This window comes from Corapipo altera, unplaced genomic scaffold (genome assembly GCF_003945725.1).
Source record: "Corapipo altera isolate COAL_440 unplaced genomic scaffold, ASM394572v1 255, whole genome shotgun sequence".
Lineage (NCBI taxonomy): Eukaryota > Metazoa > Chordata > Aves > Passeriformes > Pipridae > Corapipo > Corapipo altera.
Genome location: NW_020884929.1, coordinates 350,462 through 370,492, shown reverse-complemented (window position 1 = coordinate 370,492; position 20,031 = coordinate 350,462). Strand labels below are relative to the sequence as shown.

The 20,031-nt window shown below is 42.5% G+C and overlaps 1 protein-coding gene across 22 annotated transcripts in view; it reads right to left on the bottom strand.

Annotated features, from left to right (window-relative positions):
* The window catches only part of ANK2 (ankyrin 2), a 176,670-nt gene that overhangs the window by 70,923 nt on the left and 85,716 nt on the right, over nt 1-20,031 (bottom strand). For 21 of the 22 annotated variants that reach the window (XM_027658927.1, XM_027658928.1, XM_027658949.1 and 18 more), the window contains exons 6-15: nt 18,231-18,416; nt 17,760-17,783; nt 15,803-15,901; nt 14,607-14,705; nt 7,384-7,482; nt 6,518-6,715; nt 3,604-3,702; nt 3,326-3,424; nt 777-875; nt 356-553 (exon numbers count right to left, since the gene is read on the bottom strand). In XM_027658927.1, the coding sequence (XP_027514728.1) occupies nt 356-553; nt 777-875; nt 3,326-3,424; nt 3,604-3,702; nt 6,518-6,715; nt 7,384-7,482; nt 14,607-14,705; nt 15,803-15,901; nt 17,760-17,783; nt 18,231-18,416 (1,200 nt within the window). The remainder of the gene's footprint in view (nt 1-355; nt 554-776; nt 876-3,325; nt 3,425-3,603; nt 3,703-6,517; nt 6,716-7,383; nt 7,483-14,606; nt 14,706-15,802; nt 15,902-17,759; nt 17,784-18,230; nt 18,417-20,031) is intronic. The other variant, XM_027658948.1, reaches the window with a different exon arrangement.

Sequence of the window (20,031 nt, the reverse complement as noted above, 5' to 3'; positions counted from 1 at the left end):
TACAATTATTTTACTAGCTAAGTAAACATGCTACTGAAGAATAAGGAGGTGTGTTCTATTTTCCTTTTTAAAATTTTTGTCCAAAAAATCCCTACCCAGAGGACAACGGGAAAGAGAAAAACAAGGGCATTTTCAAACCTGTTGGGACCAACGTGTTTATTACCAAGATCTGCATTTTGCTTCAGTGGGAACCAAACCCAATTTTAGATGGCAGCAAAATAAGCTGAAAATTCGATTAACATGATACATTACTCCAGTCTGTTGGATGGCTGTCGATTAAGAACAAACCGAAACACTCAAACTAGTCCAATTTCTCAGTGTGAAAAAGACACAGACACGGAACGTTTTGCCTTACTTTGGTGGACATGGAGTGGGAGGCGCCGGCCTCGAGGAGCACGGAGGCGACGTCGACCTGGCCCTCCCTGGCGGAGATGTGCAGGGGCGTGTACCCGTTGGTGGTGGCGGCGTCGGGGTGGGCCATGTGCTGCAGCAGCAGCTGCACGATCTCCGTCTTACCCAGGCGAGAGGCGATGTGCAGCGGGGTCTGTTCTTCCTACAACTCAAATCAAGAGGATAATTAGCGCAGGTAGAACCGCCCCAGGCGCCACGTCTCAGCTGATACCCACATGCTCATCTGTGCATTTGTCTTGCACAGTCATAGGAAGGGACAACGCAAAAAATGGCAGTAACAGAGAAGAGGGTGGCGACAAGTGACTGCCTGAACTCCTCTGCTTCTGCCAGAGGAATCAAGAAACCATTGTAAGCAGAACACCTACCCTGGCTCGGGCATCAACCAGGGCCCCGTTCCTCAGGAGGCAGCGCACTACTTCCACCTGCCCGGCACGTGCTGCCATGTGCAGTGCAGTCTCTCCACGCTGCAGAAAAAGCAAAAGCATTTCAGTGTCCTAAATCCCCCACGAAGAAACAGAGCTCTGACAGCGTAACTCCCACCCGTGACAACTCGTGCAGAGACCCGCCTTCCTGACAGCTGAGACTCTGGCTTCAGCCTCACCACGGGCAGCTCAGGATGGGGTCTGAACACATGTTGCTGGGCCTTGGGTATGCTTTGGATTGCAAGCTCAGAGATCCCAGACAAACATCATCTCAACTACAGAGGGTCAGAACAAACCTCCTGGCTCATGGAAAATTCTGCCACATAGATTTGCCCTGGTCACATGTGTTCCTCAGCTCTCTGTGTAGCAGCGCATCAGCTCGTGCGCCACACAGGAGATAAGAGTACACCGAGCCTTTCCCTCTCAAGGGATTGCAAGGCACATGAGCCTCAAGATGGAAGGGGCTATTTTTCCAGATGGTCCCTTCCTGCTAGCTGTGTGTGGAGCTGGCAGCATTAAAAGGCCTTGCAGTGGCTGAGCACAACCGAGTCAGCATACGAAATGTGTAAAATCTGTGCTCGGCAGCGTGGCTCTGTCTCCCGGCTAGGGAATCAATCTTGTCTCAAGCCTTTTGTAGCCCACAGCATTTGAAGGAGAATATGAGATTTTGGAAAGCTGACTGGGGTGATATGGAATTTCAGGTCAGGTACATTCAAGGCATTCTTTTTCACAGGTTTGTAAAGGAACACTGAAAATGAGTATTCCTTGGTGATGGCACTTCTAGCTTAATTTTGCACTGTTCTTTGAGTGCAGTGTCCTAAAGTGGACTGAAATGGTCCTTGTGCAGCTCGTCAGTACCTGGTACATCAGGTACTGGAACAGTTCCACAACCAGGAGCTCTGAATTTATCTGTCATGTCGTGAGAACCCAGCAGGGCTGATCCTTCCTTTCTGTTAATTGTTCATTTTTCTTACACTCAAGCTGAAGAATATCCTGTTGTAAGGCCTTTAGCCCCTCGACTATCAATTAAACTGCAACTGCCAAAATGAACGCTCTGGTCAAGATCTTTTACATCAGAATGGGAATCATGTCTTCTTACCCTTGGTCTAGATGTAGGGAAAGAAGCAGCCTGAGCTTGCCTGTTCTTATGAACTTGTAATTACAGCAAACCCTCTTCACCAGGAGTTGATTTGTCATTTTTAAATTAACATTGTATTTAATATAAATTAACGTAGCTGTGATTAGTAAGTAGGCAGCAAACAAAATCCCACAGCCCTAGCTACAAATCTTAATAATTTCATCTGCATAAACTTTACTACCTGAAGAATGAGCTGTTTAAAATGTGAATATGGTTTACATTTCACACCCTCTAAAGATCAAATTTCTACAAGGACCCTTTCGAGCTTGAATTAGCAAAGCAATTTAGTCTTTGGAAACAGTAATTCAACAGGGATCCCCAGCTTAGGAAGTGAAAGCCAAGACACCTGCACAGCATTAATTGTAAAGTGTTAAACTTTGCATACAAATGACCAGTAACACAATACTTTTAATTGCTTCCACAAGCATTTCTTGTTGGCTTTCATACCATCAAGAAAGTTATTATATAAAAGACTGCTTCTATAAAAAAGTAAGAAAAGTCTGTTCTAATGAGTCACATAAACAACTCCATGTGCTCAACACTTTTACTGAGTCCCATATCAGGTTCTTCTGAGAAAAACTAATGAGTTCAGCTTTTGTTGTTGGGAATATTTACCTATAAAACCTTATTTGCTGGTAAAAGGTTGCTCTCAAAGTACTAATGGTCCTGAGGTGAATATTTGTTTATACTGACGAATTCAAACAGTAAAATACCTATGAAATACAGCTCAGAAAACTATAACATTGTTTTTATTGTTATTCTGCTTGGTAACAAGGCTGTTGGTATACAAATACTTATTTCTATGGTAAGTCAGGTTCTCCGTTTTGTGTTACCTCCCAAAGGTCACATTTTCTAGATTTAATCACCACTTCATGGACTTTCCTGTCCAAGAGGAACATCTTGATTTTCACAGTTCTACTTTTTGTTCATTTGTTGGGTTTTAAGCATTTTTGTGCCCTTTCAGTGACAGAAATGACACAATTTCATGGCAGCCAGCGAAGCTACTCAGGCAGAAATTACAGCCATTTGGAGTCAATTTTCACCCTTCAGAACGGAAACACAGGCTTTGTGGGATTTGGCCTATAATCCATTTTGGATGTATTTGGTGAGCTTTGTCCGTTTCTAAGGAAAACTTTACCTACTCAAGCACTGCTGGAGAACACATGAAACCACAGATGGTTCATAATACCACATACAGTCACCATTTTCCCCTCTGCACCAAGAGATTAATTTCTCCTAAAATGCAACGAAGTCCTAAAATATCATTAAAATGTGACCTTTGGTTGAGCTCCATGATAGGTCAGAGACTGTCTGGAGGTACTACATGGATGATTCTAGTCAAAGCCATACTCACAATGTTAGTGACATCGGGAGAGGCTCCGTTCTGCAGCAGAAGGAGGACTATGTTCAAGTGGCCCATAAATGCAGCCACGTGTATTGGTGTGAGGCCCGACTGCGAAACAAAGCAAGAGCAGTTTTACTCCCCTGCACGGGCGTAGGGAAGGGGCTTCTTTGTTTAAATAAAACAGAAGTGAGGCATGACAGGAGAGACAGAGAGGCAAAAAAAAAAAAAGAAACAAAAACGGTGAGAGAGATGGAATGTTTCTTCAGGACACAAAACATTTTTTCTACCTCTGTTATAGCCTGGATTGAAGCCCCATATTTCACCAGGAGTTCCATGACTTTGATGCGATTTTTCTTGCAGGCAATGTGCAGTGGAGTAAAACCATTCTGTGCGAAAGACAGTCATGTTAGTCGGAAACATGCAGCTACACTTCCCACACAGCTCCGGGAGCACAAGGGTTAGAGTACCAGAAGCAACTGCTCTCTAAGAATGACAGGTTACAGATGAATTACAGACATCTCCCAGCGTCTGAGGCAGAACAAAGCAGTGCTGCTGTGCTCTTCTCAGGGCAGTGGAGACAAAGTGAGCTTCCACCTCCAAAACCCAGATAACAGACATGCCCATCCTGACTTCCAAGTGTATGTGTGCACATGTCTGCATGTGGTTCCCCAGGGAGTACACATGTGTCCATTAAGGAGGGTTTACAGTGGTTCCCAAGAGTGCCTACCAAAAGGAAATATTAACAAATTATAGTGATTACTTTGGAATCAGTGCCTTTATGAAGTATTTTCTATACCTCTCTAGGAGAATGACAGAATCCCCAAATGGTTTGGGTTGGAAGGGACTTTAAAGTTCATCCTGTTCCAGCCATGGGCAGGGACACCTCCCACTAGCCCAGGTTGCTCCAAGCTCCATCCAACCTGGCCTTGTACACTTCCAGGGATGGGGTAGCCACAGCTTCTCTGGGCAACCTGTGCCAGGGCCTCACCACCCTCAAAGGGAAGATTTTTTTTTTCCTCATACCTAATCTAAACCCACTCTCTTTCACTTTAAAGCCATTTAAACTGAGACAACAGAGCACTTCTTCCACATTCCACCTTACTTGGTCAATTTACGTGCGACTGAAGCATCTGTGTGTATTAATTTTTATATTTATGCATCGATCTAAGGCAGAATATTCATGTCTGAGAGTGTGTGTGTGCCTTGCGTGAGGTGTCTTAAATAAAGAGCCACCCCTTCAGCCACGGTGTGGTGATGAACTCTTACAGTTCATGCAGGTTAAGTGTGTGCCTAAAGCTAAGCAAACACGTGACTCACCGTACGTGAACGTTTTAGCGAAAAGCACAGTTAACATTTTTCTAGATAATGCTGAAAAATTGCTGTATTTTCTAATTAAGAGCATCAGCATTGCTAAACAATCAACCAGCAGTAACTAGGACCTAGCAGGGAAATCTTAGCTCATGGGAAGAGGCACGTGACAGATTATTCTACAGGCAGCTTCTGTTAAGGGAAATGTTAATTACTAGTTGATTTGAAGGTGCTAAGAACACACACAGTGCTTGTATCCCCAAAGCATTTTGCAAACATTAACAATTACTTCTTTTAAATCTAGCTGAAAATTAATTATTTGTAGTATTTATTCCATCGCAGGACTCTGCTGAATATTATTACTGCTTCTCCAATTTCTAAGGAAGGAATCAAAATCATCTGATATTTTACCTCCCACACAACATCTCTCAATATATTTCACAGGGAGTTTCACTCTTTCAGAACTTTCCATATTTGCACTGAATTTTACTGACTGAGTTGATTTAATTTTGCTGCTTCTATTTAAGTCAGGAACAGTTTGATGGGGGAGAAGGCAGAAAAAAAATGTATCAGTAACAGAAATTATGAGCTTCATTTAATGTATTAAACACCATGAACAAGCCAGAGGCAACAAGTCCCCAGTGGGAAAGGAAACAAGAGAGAGGGGGGAAAAAACAGTTTGGTGTGAAGAGAGCAGAGAGGCAGCAGCCTGAGGGTGTTCTCCTTTCATATCAAATGTTTGCCAGGGAAGGAGGGAGGGGGAGAGAAGGTATATTTCTAGTCATGGAAGGAAAAAGATTTGGGGGATAGCATATAAAGTGTATGTGTGGGTAGCTGAGGAAAATACAGCTAGAGATAACCAGGAGATTGTCAAGAAAAAAACAAAAAAAGGATGAAAACAGCATCAAAAAAGATCAGCCAAGTGAACATGAAACTGAGAAAGACAAAACAAGGAAAGCACAAGGGGAAGCAAGAGGGGTTACAGGATTTGTGGGTATGGAAAGGTTAAGAACAATGAGAGGACAGAAGAAAATGGTGTCAATAAAGTCAGTTCCAAAGAAGTAAAGGATAGGGAGAGAGTCTATACAGGAAAACACTGGGTCCTGCTGGGGGCAAGAAGGTGGGGAAGGCATCCAGGCAGCCTGAGGGGTAAGTTCTGTAGGGGCCCTGACTAGGGCAGGCAATGGCAGACTTCTGGCCATGCAGAAACATATGAAGTGTTCACAGACTCTTTATTTCCACCACAGAGTGTAATATATTGCTACTTTAACTCCCATCCAGCTATCAGTTCCTATTAGAGAAAATTGGAACCTTGTCTGGTTTTGGATAGATTAAAGACTCTTGAAATGTTCCAGGAGCCAAATGTGATGTTTTTCTCTCCGTTATGGGTCATGGTTTGAGCAGTGAGTGAGAGGAATCATACCTGGGTTCCTGTAAGCATCAGAACTGGTTTTGAAAAGAAAGAAAAAGGGCACCTAATAGAGGGGAATATCATAATTTGGTAAATGCAGAAATATTACCTTTACAACACGTTTTTCTCTGCGCCAATTAACTTACTGCTGCGGTTGAAAGCTTAGAAATTAGTTGTGTATCATATCACACAGTATGGACAACTGAAGAATTAAATCAGTAAAAGAGCAAAGCATAAATCAACATCAGCCAGAACTGGCTCTGATTTTAGGAACTCTGCAGAGCTTCCAGACCTGCCACTACAGCCACGTGCCATGGGATGTGCTCCATGACACACCAGGAGCTGTGACACCCCTGCTGCTACTACACCTATCTAAGGCTGTGGAGTTTGTTGACAGCCTTTTCACTTGGCCTTGCTGGTAAGAAGAGTTACTCTCCTGCCCTGCCCAGCTTTGTTCCACGGCACATGAGGGACATGTTTACCAGGGCACGGGCGTTGGGGTTGGCTCTCTTGTCCAGGAGGAGTTTGGTGACACGGTAGTGGCCGCAGTGCGCGGCCACGTGGAGGGCGGTCAGGTAATCCAGCGTCACGTCGTCCACGGGGGCCTTGTGCTGCAGCAGGTGTTTGACACATTCCACGTGGTCCCCCTGGGCTGCCATGTGCAGGGGAGAGAGTCCATTCTGTGGCAAAGGAAAACAGTAAACTTCTAAGTAAGTCTCACTTAGATCACAGCACACATTAGAAAGGTGGTTTGTTGTTGTGAGGAGCTGCTCAGCGGGGTTTGCCTTTACACAAGTGCCTTCCTCTCATTAGTTTGATCAAAGGGACAGAATCTGTAGGAAGTGCATTAATCTGTGTTTTCCAGAAATGAGTAAGAACACACTGGAATAATTTTCCAAGTCTGAAATAAAAACAACTGGGAGAAGCTGCAAGTCACAGGTTCTCATTATCTCATATAAAGGATCGGAAAACATGTAGCAGGAATCACCTCTTAGGAGTGACCAATCCAGCTTTCCTATCTGTGTGTCCTAAGGCTCAGGAAGCAATACAAGTGAAGCGCTGGCAGCAGCACTGCATATCATGTGTTTAGTCTGGTATTAGAGAGCAGGGCAAAGGAGTGCAAACTTCTCATATACTCGGAAAGGATAGTCCCTAATTATGTAAAAAACCTTATTTTGGATCATTCTATCTGTTAACACATTTCCTTTGGGAGGGCAGAAATGCTCCTGTCTCCTTCCTTGTCCTTTCAGTGACACTGAAAATCCCCCGGGAAGTTACACAGAGGTGCTCACATATTCCAATAAGACACACAGAGGTGTTCGCAGGGTCTAACAGGACACACACACACCTTGGTCCGTGCGAGCAGAGGGGCACCTCGCTCCAGGAGCAGCTCCACAACCTGGTCATGTCCGCTCCTTGCAGCACAGTGCAGAGGGGTGAGTCCATCCTTAAAGCAAAAGAAGGGAAAACCAATGAGCAAATCCCCAACTGCCCATCCTGCCACCCTGGGGAAGACCCTTCCAGGAATGTCACCCCACACACGTGTGGAAAAGCTCCTTTTTCAACTCCTAACTGAAAGCTGGTTCCATAACATGAAGTTCCATCTCTGTTCTTCCTTAGAGGACGCTCTAAGGTTACTGTTGGAGAGAAGCCTTAGAGTTTTCAAAGCCTTGCATGTTGAAATCTTTTATCAAAGAGGATAACGTGAGCTCGCCCTGCCTCCTTCCCTCCCTCTCCCCTGCATTGCCTCCCTGGATAATGCCTGCTGGGCCAAGGATGCTCCATTAATCAACCCCTTGTCCTTTGGATTGCCTTTGATGGAGGGATGAAACAGGAAATGTTCACGCTAGAAAATCTGCTCTAGAATTTTCTTCTGTTTTTTTAACAGGTAGCAGGAGAAAGAAGATTTTAAAACGGAGAAAAAAAAAAAGAGAGACACAAACAAAACTAAAACTTTCATTTCTGAGATTGAGGGGTGAACAAAGAGCTGACAATTCTTGCCTAAAATCACTGTGAGACCACCAACTCCACAATACTTTTTTCCATTGCAGAAAACCATCCTGTACCAAAAGACTTGCTCAGGTTAATGATCACAGCAGCAGTAGCCAAAGATGTGTTGATGAAATACTTAAATAGAAGAATGAATTCTGGGTACTTCTGCTGCAGTTTGGACTTTATGCAGAAAAACAGAGTAAATATGAGGTAAGAAAAATTTTTCTCCCTTACTTATCTCCTTTTTTCAGAGGCTTTTCAGAGATATGTGACAGGAGCGATGTGTGTATCGGTGCTCACTGTCTCACAGGCATCCCTAAATCCCATGGAAGCTTCACAATGAATTCCAAGAGATGCAACATCAAACCCAAAACCAGAATTCACAGCTTTCAGCACTTGGCAGGTGGGGTTGGGGTAAAGAATTGGGTGTAACTGGTTTACTTGGTATTTTATTCACTGAAACTTCAGAGTCCCCTAAACCAAGCCTTTATATACACAACTGAGGTATGTTATGATCTCAGTGCCAGAGGGATCGTACAGGTAATTCCCATTGGCATTACTAAGGTGAGAATATATCCCAAAAGCACTTCTAGAGAGGGTATTTACTTGGTATTTCTTTCCAGTTTCTGCCCTCTTGTGCTCTGCATTTTTAATCAGTGTGGGTAGTTCACTTTCCTTATCTGCATGGTGGCTTTGATGTTATTCTATTTAATAAAAAGCAAAAGAAAAGCAGAATTGTGTGAATCCTTGAAAAAAGCAGGACAAATCCCCAGAGGGAGAAAAAGAAGAAAAATACAAGCTAAGAAACACATCAACTCTGCAAGAAAGTCTGAATAAACCAAAAAGAGCTAAATCATTAAAAAACATGATTTCTCCTCTGTTCTTATCTACAATTCCCTTTAAAAGCAGAGATAAAAATTTGCTACCTATCCTATTCTATCCTGGCACAGCTTCTTTGCAGACTTCCCACAGAACCCTCTTCCCTGCCCTGGGGAAAACAGCACGTGTATTTTAAGATTATTGTATATTTAAGACTTGAAATTCTACTTTTGCTTCTGTGTTTTCTTCAAGGGTGAGGGAAATTGCAAGGAGAGAGCTGTTGCAGCAGAAGAATTAGTGCAGGATACACCAAGGACAAGCTGACATGAGCCAACATCACGAGACACACCAGTGAACCAAAGTAATCCTGCCTGTGCCATTATCTGTTTGAAACGAGCCTCAGTGCTCTGAAGGGGATGGCAGGATTCTGCATAAGCACTTTTTAAATCGTTCCTTTGCTAATTCAAGAGCACCCAGTGGCCATAACATCCAGCACATCATTTGACAGGACACGCAACGCCGAGTCAAAGGGACGGAGACTCCGAAGCACAGACAATGGATATCTCATGAACACAAAGGCTGTCATGCCCAGAGACAAGAAATTCAGCAGCTGTGTGTTTCGAGAAGTCCAATATCTATCTTTTTCATCTCCCCAGTCAGACTCTGCACCTGATCTTCTGCTGGTCCCAGGTACTTTCCTCTCTCCCACTCTGCAATGTCGCCAACAGAAATGGCACTACAATCCCCTATGTATGGAAGCCATGGAAGTCCATCAATCCTAATTTCCTCTCAAATGACTCTCAAAATACAAAGTAAACTTTTGGGGTTTTTCCCCCCTCGAAAAATCAATCACTGGCCATCTTTTAAACCTGCAAAATTAAGGTTGAATTCTGAGCGTGACGCCTAACTGCAGGGCCCGGGAAGATAAATTATTGGGTTATTCCCCAAATGCTTTCCTTCACCTTACCAGAGAGACTGTGACAAAAAGAAGCTGTGCCTCTGAGGACTTTTTAATGGGAAATGATGTGGGCAGCATCTTCCCAGGACAGTTGCTCCCATTCAGTGCTCATTCGACCACAGACTGCTAATAGACATTAATGTCAAAGGTCAAATTATCAAAGAATTCTTCTGAACTGCAGTTGCATGTTCCTATTTTTATAAGGGTGAAGTAAAATTTTAGTATTCCATGTGTCAAACATGCAAAATTGTCTAAATTTTCTCGACAAATAAAGGGTTTTTAATTTGTTCATTTTTCATTATGACTAAACCTCATCTCTTTAAAAATGAACGAGGCGAGTCTCCCTCCTGCTCTAAGCTCTTGGCATAATTAAACATGCTGTAAAGTATTCCTCCAGGTCTGCCATTCAAAGTACAAATTTTAAAAATACAGCAAAAACATACCATGCACTTGTTTGAGCAATAAGGCACTAACATAAAGAATTCTAAATAAAAGTCATTATCTACATAACTTGCTTAGACAACCCGGACAACATCCCTTCCTACACACTTGTAAACATTATATGAAGACACTGAATTTTTTATAGCAAATATCTGCATTGTGATGAGATATTTATAATCTGGCATTGCTTTAGGAACGGCAAAAACTGAATTATTAGTGCTCTGTGTGTGTGTGAAAACGAGGAGAAAATGTCACAGCAGTTTTACTGCAGGAAAAAAAAAAAATTGCTGTAAACAGAGCACGGTGCCAAGGCAGGGCCAGGATCCTGCTCCAACTGTTACCACTCCCATGTGGAAATAACAGAGCTGTGCCTATTTTTTCAGGTTGCAGATCTACAAAAGGTGATATTACTACAAATAAATCTCAATTGGTTCCCAGGATGAGCATTAAGGGGTGTCTGAAGCACGGTCCACACAAAAAAAAAAACCAATCCAAACCAAACACATCTGAGCTCTGCCGCCCACAGTTTCCTTCCCTCTCTTTTCCCACTGGTATTGCACATCTCCATGACTGACTTGCCACTTCTTTCAGCTCCAGCTGAGCCTCCTTTCTTTCCCGTGGCCCTTCTCCAACCCAAATGGTGCACCAGACCTTCTCCCACCATCACCACCAAAACTACTCCCACTCCAGCTCCAGTTGCCACACTCCGGGTACACAACACCGTTACTTCCCCACACAATAAGCTTCCCCTTCCAAGATTGTTTAATTCCAGGGTTTTTTCCCCAACTGTAAATATTCTGGGTGAAAGCCTGCAAGAGGAGAGTCTAAAAGTCCCCAGAGCAAGAAAATTCTAATTTCCATGTTGGCAAGATTGAACAGAAAGAACACAAAATGTGTGACAGCTTCAGCGGCTCAGACAGGTGAGCGTGTTCCCTCCCTCTTCCAAGGGTGTTTGCATACTCCCACAAAAATGGAAATTCCAGTAAGTGACAAAGGCCTGTGAATAACACTGTATTTTAAAAGTAAAAAAAAAAAAAAAACCACAAAAAAAACAACACCCAAACTAAAAAAGCTCTTCTTGTTCTTTCTTTTCCCTATACAATTTATAGAGAGAGATGATAAAAATAGAGATAGTGCAAAACCTGCATTCAGAAAGAATATTCCTAAAATCTTTTAAGAGTCAGGAACACTGCAATATCCCACATGTCCTTATTTTTACTATGCTATTATATGAGGATTCTTCATTTAACAGAAATACACTTATTTTGGCCATGCTGGAATTGCTCAGCTTTTAAATGCTTACAATAATTCTCCCTAGAACAATCCTTTTTCAGGAAGGCTGTAAATGTTTTCCTTCCCTCCAAGTGCAAATGGGTAATTGCCACGTTACTTTCGACCACATGACATCAAATTAATCATAAATTGAAATTTCCACCAACTTTCAGAGAGCAAGTTTCTGCACACCAAGTCCTTCCGACCCCCAACTCCACTGATCCACCATCCCAACTTGAACAGGTCACAAGTTTGGTCAAATATTAAAATTTTAAATTAAATTATGTCACTGAAGTTTTTACTCAGGTAGACACATAGAGAATATAGGTTTGAGGAAGATTTGAAATTTGAAATATTTTAGTCTAAGAAATTTTGCCCATTAATTACTTAGTGAACAAAACCCCAGATAAGGCTTGCATGTAAATGGAAGTAGCACAAATGTATGCAAGATTTTATATAGTATGTGCTATAATGTTATTTTATTGTCATTTAATAATTATCTATTGTTATAAGAATATGTATTATTATTATATAATATTAAATTACTATCTCTATCAGATAAAAGTATCCTCTTAATATATTGGGGAATGGAGATTACATTTCCACTTTGGATATAATTTAGAAGAGAAATTAAATTCCACATTTAAAAAACATAATTAGTACTCAGTTGAGAAAAAAAAGCTGTAAAACTTGCCAAAAAAATTAAGTAAAATATTATTTTAAAATATGTAATTGTGGCAAGGAGATTTCCTAGTGATTCTACATCTTTACGTTCTAATGAGAAATGCCATAAAACTTCAGCAAATGCACTATGAAATGTATAGAAACTAAAAATACTAATTCCTGCAGAAAGCAGGGCTTTACGTGCCACATTAACTATGGAACAGCAGGACACGTGCATCATTTATTCCCTTTGAAGAACATACATTTTAATTCATATTTTTAGACAGCACATGGGATCCTAATGAATCATTCCAGTGGAACATTTTCATACATAAAAAAGCTTTCACAGATTAACCTTACAAAATTGAAGCGCTGAGGCTCACCTAAAATCCATTAAAGTAAGTTTTTGCATCTTAATTTATGCAGCACCGGATGTAACAAAGCAAGTTAAAAATAAACAGAATGAAAGCAGCGAGGACTTTTTTTAACCAAAAAGAGCACATTTTGATGTGGTACAGAGCCTGAGAACTTGGCAATGATACACCCTAGGCTATTTAGTCCCACTGTTTTCCAGGGATTCTGACCTACTGGAAGAAGGCAAGTGTTCCTGGGAAGAAGTGGAAAGGCAGTAGGGAAGGCAAGCGTGTTAGTACCTGTGGTCTGTCCTCCCGTGTACAAAGCACGTGCAGCACATCACCTGCCTCAACACCCCACGGATTCATGGCCAAAGCCAAGCACACAGGGCATGTGGACATGGCACAGGGAGAAGAGAGAGACACCGAGACAATATAAACAGCTGGCACAAAGACATGGACAGCAAAACCAAAGCTCTGGAATCTTCCCCAGAAGACCGTGTGCCTCTGAGCAGGGAGGAGGCAGGAGATGAGAGCAGGATGAAGCAGTGGAGCCTGTGGGAACTGGGATAAGGGTGCTCTAGGATACCTTTATGGGTTTTCACGGGTATCTTTGTGCTGACATTCTGAGCAGCTGACAAAGGGCAGGGAGCCAAGACAATGAGAAGACTCTAAAATTAGGCCCTTCCGCCCACGTCGGACAAATCCTGTTCTTTCGGATTCATTCACAACTGTGCATCAACCTTTGGGGATGAGCAGGGAAGGGAACACACCCTGACCTCTTAAAATCCAAAACATCCCTTACAATCACCTCTGTCAACTTGTCTAAAACAAGTCTCTAAATAGTGAACAGGAAAGAGGTGAATTCAATGCTGCCCTTCCACAGGTCAGATGGACTGTTTCTGTATGACGTGCTTGGGAGCATGTGCAATATCTGCCTGCACTGTATTATTACCATTTTAGGCCTCTTTACCATGAGATTTTAGGCACTTATTGTGGAAGATTTGACCAGGGATGATTTACTGCACACCCGCATGAGAGGTAACTTTTTCCATCAGCAGTAGTTTTTAAAAAATAAAAGAAAAAAAAATAACAAGAAAGATATCATTTCACAAATAATCAGAAATTGAAATCATAATCACATATAGAGTTAGACAACAACAGGGATTGTCTTCTTAGCTTCTGAAGCAACACACGGTTGATGTAATTAATAAGTAACTGCAGAGGTTGAATGAACCCCAAGGGTACCGGACTGTTATATCCTCTACTTTTCTACTTTATTAAACAAAAACCTATGTCCAGCTCTAAATTCTGTATTCTAAACACCCTCTATTACTTCGAAATACAATTTTACAGCCTAAGTATTTAAAAACCAGCAGCTCTCAAGAGCAAACCCTGTGCAGTTCAGCCTGAATAAAAGACCACGTTTTCCCAGGCGACTCCAAAATCCCATTTCAAACAATTAACCCTGCCCATAAAAATGATGGGTTTTTCTTTTGTCCTGAAAGACTGTGAAATCAGCCATAAATAAAGAGCAGAGTGATGATGTGGCATTGCAAATAGCACAGCTGGGAGGAGGAAGCCAGTGAGAGTCACCTAATTCTCCATGGTTTGTCTGGGGAAGGGCGAGTGGCTGCTGGCACAGGGAAAGTTACCTGTTCCCAGTATTGCCTCTCAAATAAAAAGGGACTGAACCCACTGAAGAAGTTTCCACAGGGACTGGCACGGACATTTAGGAGTCAGGTTTAGCTGAGTCCAAACCCTCTGCTTCCCCACAGCTATGCATCACACGTGTCACATGAAATTGGACCAACTAACAGGCTTATTACCTAAAAAAGACCAGTTTCATCAGTTTTTTCTTGTATGATACAGGCAGATTATTCAGAAGACTAAAGGAAATAGTACTTCTGCCTCCTACTATCACCAACACCTGCTGTTCTTTAGTCTGATAGCATAGAAAACAGTCTACATAAAACAAACATAGAAAAAAAAAAACAAAAGCGAGCAAGTAAAAAAATCCCAGTCCACTCCCAAGGAGGGAAAATATCATACTCAGGGAACAGAAAGACTCACCCTGGTTTTGGCATCGATCTGCCCTCCGCGATCCAACAAGAGCTTCACCATGTTTGTGTTTCCCCTTTTGGAAGCCACATGCAGGGGGGTGATTCCATTCTACACCATGAAAAGAACAAACCATGAGCCGGATGGATTTTGGAGGTGTGTTAATGGGGGTGGAGTTTGGGATCGGATCACAACAAATGAGACCATCACATCGTAGAGAAGAAACGAAAACGTAGTTGAGCATCAGAGCTGGGCACACACCATACAAGCTAGAGTTAGTAATTCCTTTTCTAAGCAAGACTCTTCTCTTCGTTGTTTTGGGGCCCTCGAATAAACGAAGCAGCGCATCTGCCCAAGCAGCAAACATGGCAGTCCTGGGGTCAGACACACAGGAACACACACCAGAGCCCCAAGGAGTCAGTAGTCACAAAACACTGATGCCTCTGAATCACTGCAACGCACACAGAGTACACAAACGTGTCAGGGGCAGGGCCCTGTGCAGGCTGAGAGCCCTTGAGAACACCTGGGGTGAGGCAAGAGGTTCCATCAGCAGCTACTCTGGGTTGGATATGGGAGGAAGACAGTGCAGAAGGCAGAACCCTAAAGTAATTCAAAGTATGTCTGGCAAAATTAAACAGCAGATCCAGGAGCCAGGTTGAGGTTACCAGAGGTTTCCAGGGCACCAGATGCCGTACTTCCAACTACGTAATATGCAACAGCAAAAGGACTGTGGTACATAGTTCTGCAGTTGTTTACCACAAAAGAGTTTATATAAGGGCAATATACCCTGCTTACCATTTTCAAAATATATTTATATGTGAAAACATCAAATTAAAGTGGTATAGTGAATACTGGATACTGGGAACAGCCAATCAATCCTACACCTGTTTCCAGAGTAGGTCTAACAGACAGAAAAGCTGAAGTCAGTTGACATATTAGGAGAGTATCAGCTTTCTGGAGCTGGTCAAAGGAGCCTATTTCCTCCAGCTGGGAATTCTGGTCACTACAGAACTCCCAAGGCCTCTGATGCATTGCACGGAGACAACCTTTAAAAATTACTGCAAAAAAAAAAAAGACAACTCTGACCACAACAGAATTTCAGCCGTACTTTGCTCCTCTCTTAACTCAGTCCTCGACTAAGAGTTACACAAAAGATCAGCCCACTTTTAGGCCATTCCAAGTGAGGAGGTCAAGGAAAGAGTCCGTACCCTTGCTGTGAAGTCGACTGCAGCTCCTCGGTTCAGCAGCAGCGTGGCCACGTTGACGTTCCCATAGTGTGCGGCGATGTGCAAAGGTGTAAATCCACTCTGCAGAGGGAAACAGCCCTTGTTACACAACTCAGTTTATACAAGATCATCAAACTCAACTACAACTTGATTTTAAACCTGCTGGCAAACAAATGTATGGTGTCCATTTTACCCACTTCACTTATATTATAGCGCAATCTTTTCAGGGCAGTTTTGGTACTAAAGGTTATCAAAAGTACTTCGGTCTTTCCTTCTCCAACTTAGTCTTTTCCATCCGTGGCCAAAAAGTAGTTTTCATCTTAGAAAATATTAATGTATAAGCCATTCTTGAAGAAAATAAAGAAAGTTTCCTTATTACCATTTGGAAGCAACATGATCTTGCGGGTTGCATCTGTTTACTGGGTTTGGATAAATGTCCAAAAAGTTGCTGGTCTCTTATTTTAGTGCTCTAGAAATATGGACAGTACACATTTCCCTCCGGTTTTTTCCCCTTTTTTTTTTTCTTTTTTTTTTTTGAAAGCAGTAATTATTCAAAATGTAATCCAAGAAATTGGTTTACATGAGAAACTTAGTAGCACAGTGAAAGAATCATAATTATTTAAGTTTATATATGATTTAGATCACAAAGGATCCGAAGAACCTTTGCCATCTATAAACGTGAAACAAAAATGATTTAGTTATTGAGTTTGGAACACTAGAAGGTGAAACCTGCTCCAGTTACGAGATACAGAATCGCTTGACAACAACAGATAAAAAGATTAAATTTTCAGAAAGTAGGACACAGAGCAAGCTTTCAGCCTCATAAGTAATTCAAGTAGAAAGGGCCTTGCTTTTGAGGTTTCCCTGAAGAGCTTTACACTGATTTGACTGGATCTCACTGATAGTTACAGAAAGAGAGAAATACTTTTGGCTTCTTGACTACGGCATGTTTTATTCCTTTCAGTGGACAAACCACCATTTTAAACTACTCATGGAACAAAGGAACGTAGGCACGTGTTGCCCTCCTTCAGCAGGCACTGCAGCAACACTTCCATGTTCACCACAGCGAGGAACATTCCCGTGGGTGGGTCAGATGCCAAGAGAAGCTGCCACCCTTCGATTCGCATCACCGGCTGCCTCCCGGCAACCTGCTCATGTGTGTGTGCACACACCAAGTGGGAAGCGCCTTCCCATGGGTGCACCCATTCATAATTCATTCCCTCCTCTGACAGGAAAAACTCCATTATTCAAAAAGCAGGCATTCAAATACCAACTGCATTCCTGGAAATCGTTCTTTTCTCCTAAATGCGATAATAATCTTTCGGGGAGAAATCCCGGTTTGAGCCAATCGGAGCCACGATTTTTAGTGGAAGCGTTTGGAGAGTCGGTATTTCCAGAAGCCATGTGAGAAATGTATTATTTACTGCAGGTAAATTCTGATTGTGTGCTATCCCTTAGAGCTTTGCAAAACTTTACGGAAAAGATCACAATAAGAACAAGGGTAAAAATAAGCAGATGCCCTGCTTTTACCTTGGGGAATTTGATTACATTTATCATTGGAAAAGATGGAAAATTCATTTTACCATTATTCTGGCTGAGCCAGACACCTTGATTTAGTTATGCCAAGCTAGTGCATTTTCATAATTAATGAAATTGAGCTAAAAAAGCATCTTTATCCTCTTTAGCTCCATTACTCGCTTCAGACTTCTTTGAACTGATGTGAGTTCTCAACAGTGTCCTTCACTAGTGACACAAATAAAAAGAAATTCTGAGACAAAGGATGAATAAAAATAGGTTTGCCGAGTCCCAAATTTCTATGTATTAAAGAAAGAGCCATATCTTCACTTTCAGTGCTAAACAGTAAAGAAATATGGCCACAGAGCAGAGAAAATAATCATAAGTAACAGAAAGAGTAATTAAAAATTGTTGATCTCGGTACCTCAGTCGTCCTATTCACCATCATCTGATGCAGCGTGGTTTGGGAAAAAGAGGAACAATATTAAAGACTGGCCGCAAAACGAAGAACTATGTTGCTTTTTTTCGAAATGAGTTATGCTGTTAATTATGGGAAAAGCCATTCGAGCATGCATTAACTTAAAACACAACCCATATTCCCATGGGCAATAAACCAGTACCCTATTTAACAGGGAAGCAGCGATCTTGCCTCCATTCCAGTGCCTTCTGATTTACGAATAATGCAGAAAAAGCTAGTTACCAAAGAAATGAAAAGTAAAAAAAGAAAAAAAAAAACAAACAAATGAGCAGGTTGGAATTAGTGCAAAATTAAATATCCTGCTGGTGGTAGCGGTGGAGGAACACATCTCTCCATACCGAAGTTACCTTTAACAGCTGAGATGAAGGGATCCCGGGGGCCGCCCACCCCGTTACCTGCCCGGCCGCGCCGCGTTACCTTGGACTGCACGTCGGCGTTGTGGTCGTTCTGCAGCAGCAGCGCCGCCGACTTGGTGTCGTCCTTCCTGGCGGCGATGTGCAGGGCCGGCAGCCTCACCTTGCCCTTGGTGTCGTTCTCCAGCAGGATGGCCACCGCCTGGTTGTGCCCCTGCTGCAGCGCCACAGCCAGAGGAGTGAAGCCGTCCTGGGGGGAGAGGAAGCCAAGGTGCGTTCGGTAAGACAGAGGATGCGTGACTCGCTCGCACGCACACAGGTATCTGAGAGCTCGTTGCCAGCTGTTTCCCACCTCTGCACCTCCGTCTCCATCAGCAGAACAACATTTTAACCCTTTTCAAATGTCTTCAAAAGGCTTTCAAACGCTTTCGAGCATCTTTTCCCACTTTGGTCTTTTTTTTTTAACTCAAGTGCAAGCAAAGCGTCATTCTACAGCATCTCTCTTAATTGCTTCCCATCTTAAAACAGGCCACAAAGTATATTTTCAGCAATTTTTTGGTAAATTTAGTGAGCACTGAACGAACTAGACGTGAAAAATATACAGGGAGCCTGTTTGTGAAAAGAAAGTGTATCTTTGGACTCATTAGCTGCTGTTCCCGTTCCAAGTTACACGTGGACCTTAAGTCAAGAAAGTCCAACCATGTTTAGGAATTTATTCTAATTTGAAGGAGGAAAAAAAACCAGATTATTTGTATCTTTTAGAAAAACAAAGAAAAATATCCCTGCTTGACATTCCTAGTTTCAGCCCTGTTTTAAAAATAGTTTCAAATTGTCTTGCTCCTCCACACACGCCTGGGATGGCCAGTGCTTTTAAAACCCATCCCATGATCGCAGCCTGTTCCTTGTGGTTGAAGTACTGCCTGCTCCCAAATATTTCATTCTGATTTGAAACCGAACCCCGCTCTGGTCACGCACCCTCCCCAAGCACAGGTGTGCTGTAACCACATGAGAGCTGGGACAGAAATGCTTTGGAACAGGAATATATGGAAAGAGGGTAAGATAATAAAGGCCAAGTTAGGAAGGAACAAGAGCTGACATATGCTGAAAGAAACATCTGAAGAATTGCCAAAGCCATTTTTCCCCTCAGTAATCTAATAACTTCTGCGTTGAATGGCGGGTAGGTGTGTTGTAACAGTGATACCGCCGTGGTTTCTGCCTGTAACAGAGATTAAATTCTGTGCAGGGAATTAAAAAGAGGTGAACAGCTGATGAAACAGCTGAACTGTAAAGATAATTCTAAGATTGGGGCTACATAAGGTGTTGAAATGGCTTAATGCATTTGCCTTTCGCCTCTGGGAACATGAGAACAAATCCTGGATTAGAGGCCCTGTGAAACTGAGCTCATCCTTACCCTCCTTTTGTATCCCTATGTATGTAAGCCTGGGAGGAAACGAAACGCATTCAAAGGCAGTGCAAGTGTCAAAGCTTCAAAGACAAGATCATCCATTTGATTTGCATCATTTCATCGTCCATCCTTCTCTAAAAGGACACCACTCTTTCTGCATTCCCTCTCCTATTGCTTCTGGAAAGCATGGCCGACCGGAGCTCGGAGAAGGCTTTTCATTTCTTGACCTCCCATGAGGAGCGCCAATCTGTGATGCCAAACACCAACTCCTTCTCCATGTATTCCAGTGGCATCCACACCTTACTCAATGTGCCATTTCTTCATCCTGTTGACCAGATGAACTCTGGGAACGTGTGGAAACAGATGGTGGCTCAGGAACACTCACAGAATCATGGAAACCATCACCTCAGCAAGACCTGAATCTAAAACTGACCTAGGTCTGCAAGAAGGATGTCAACAG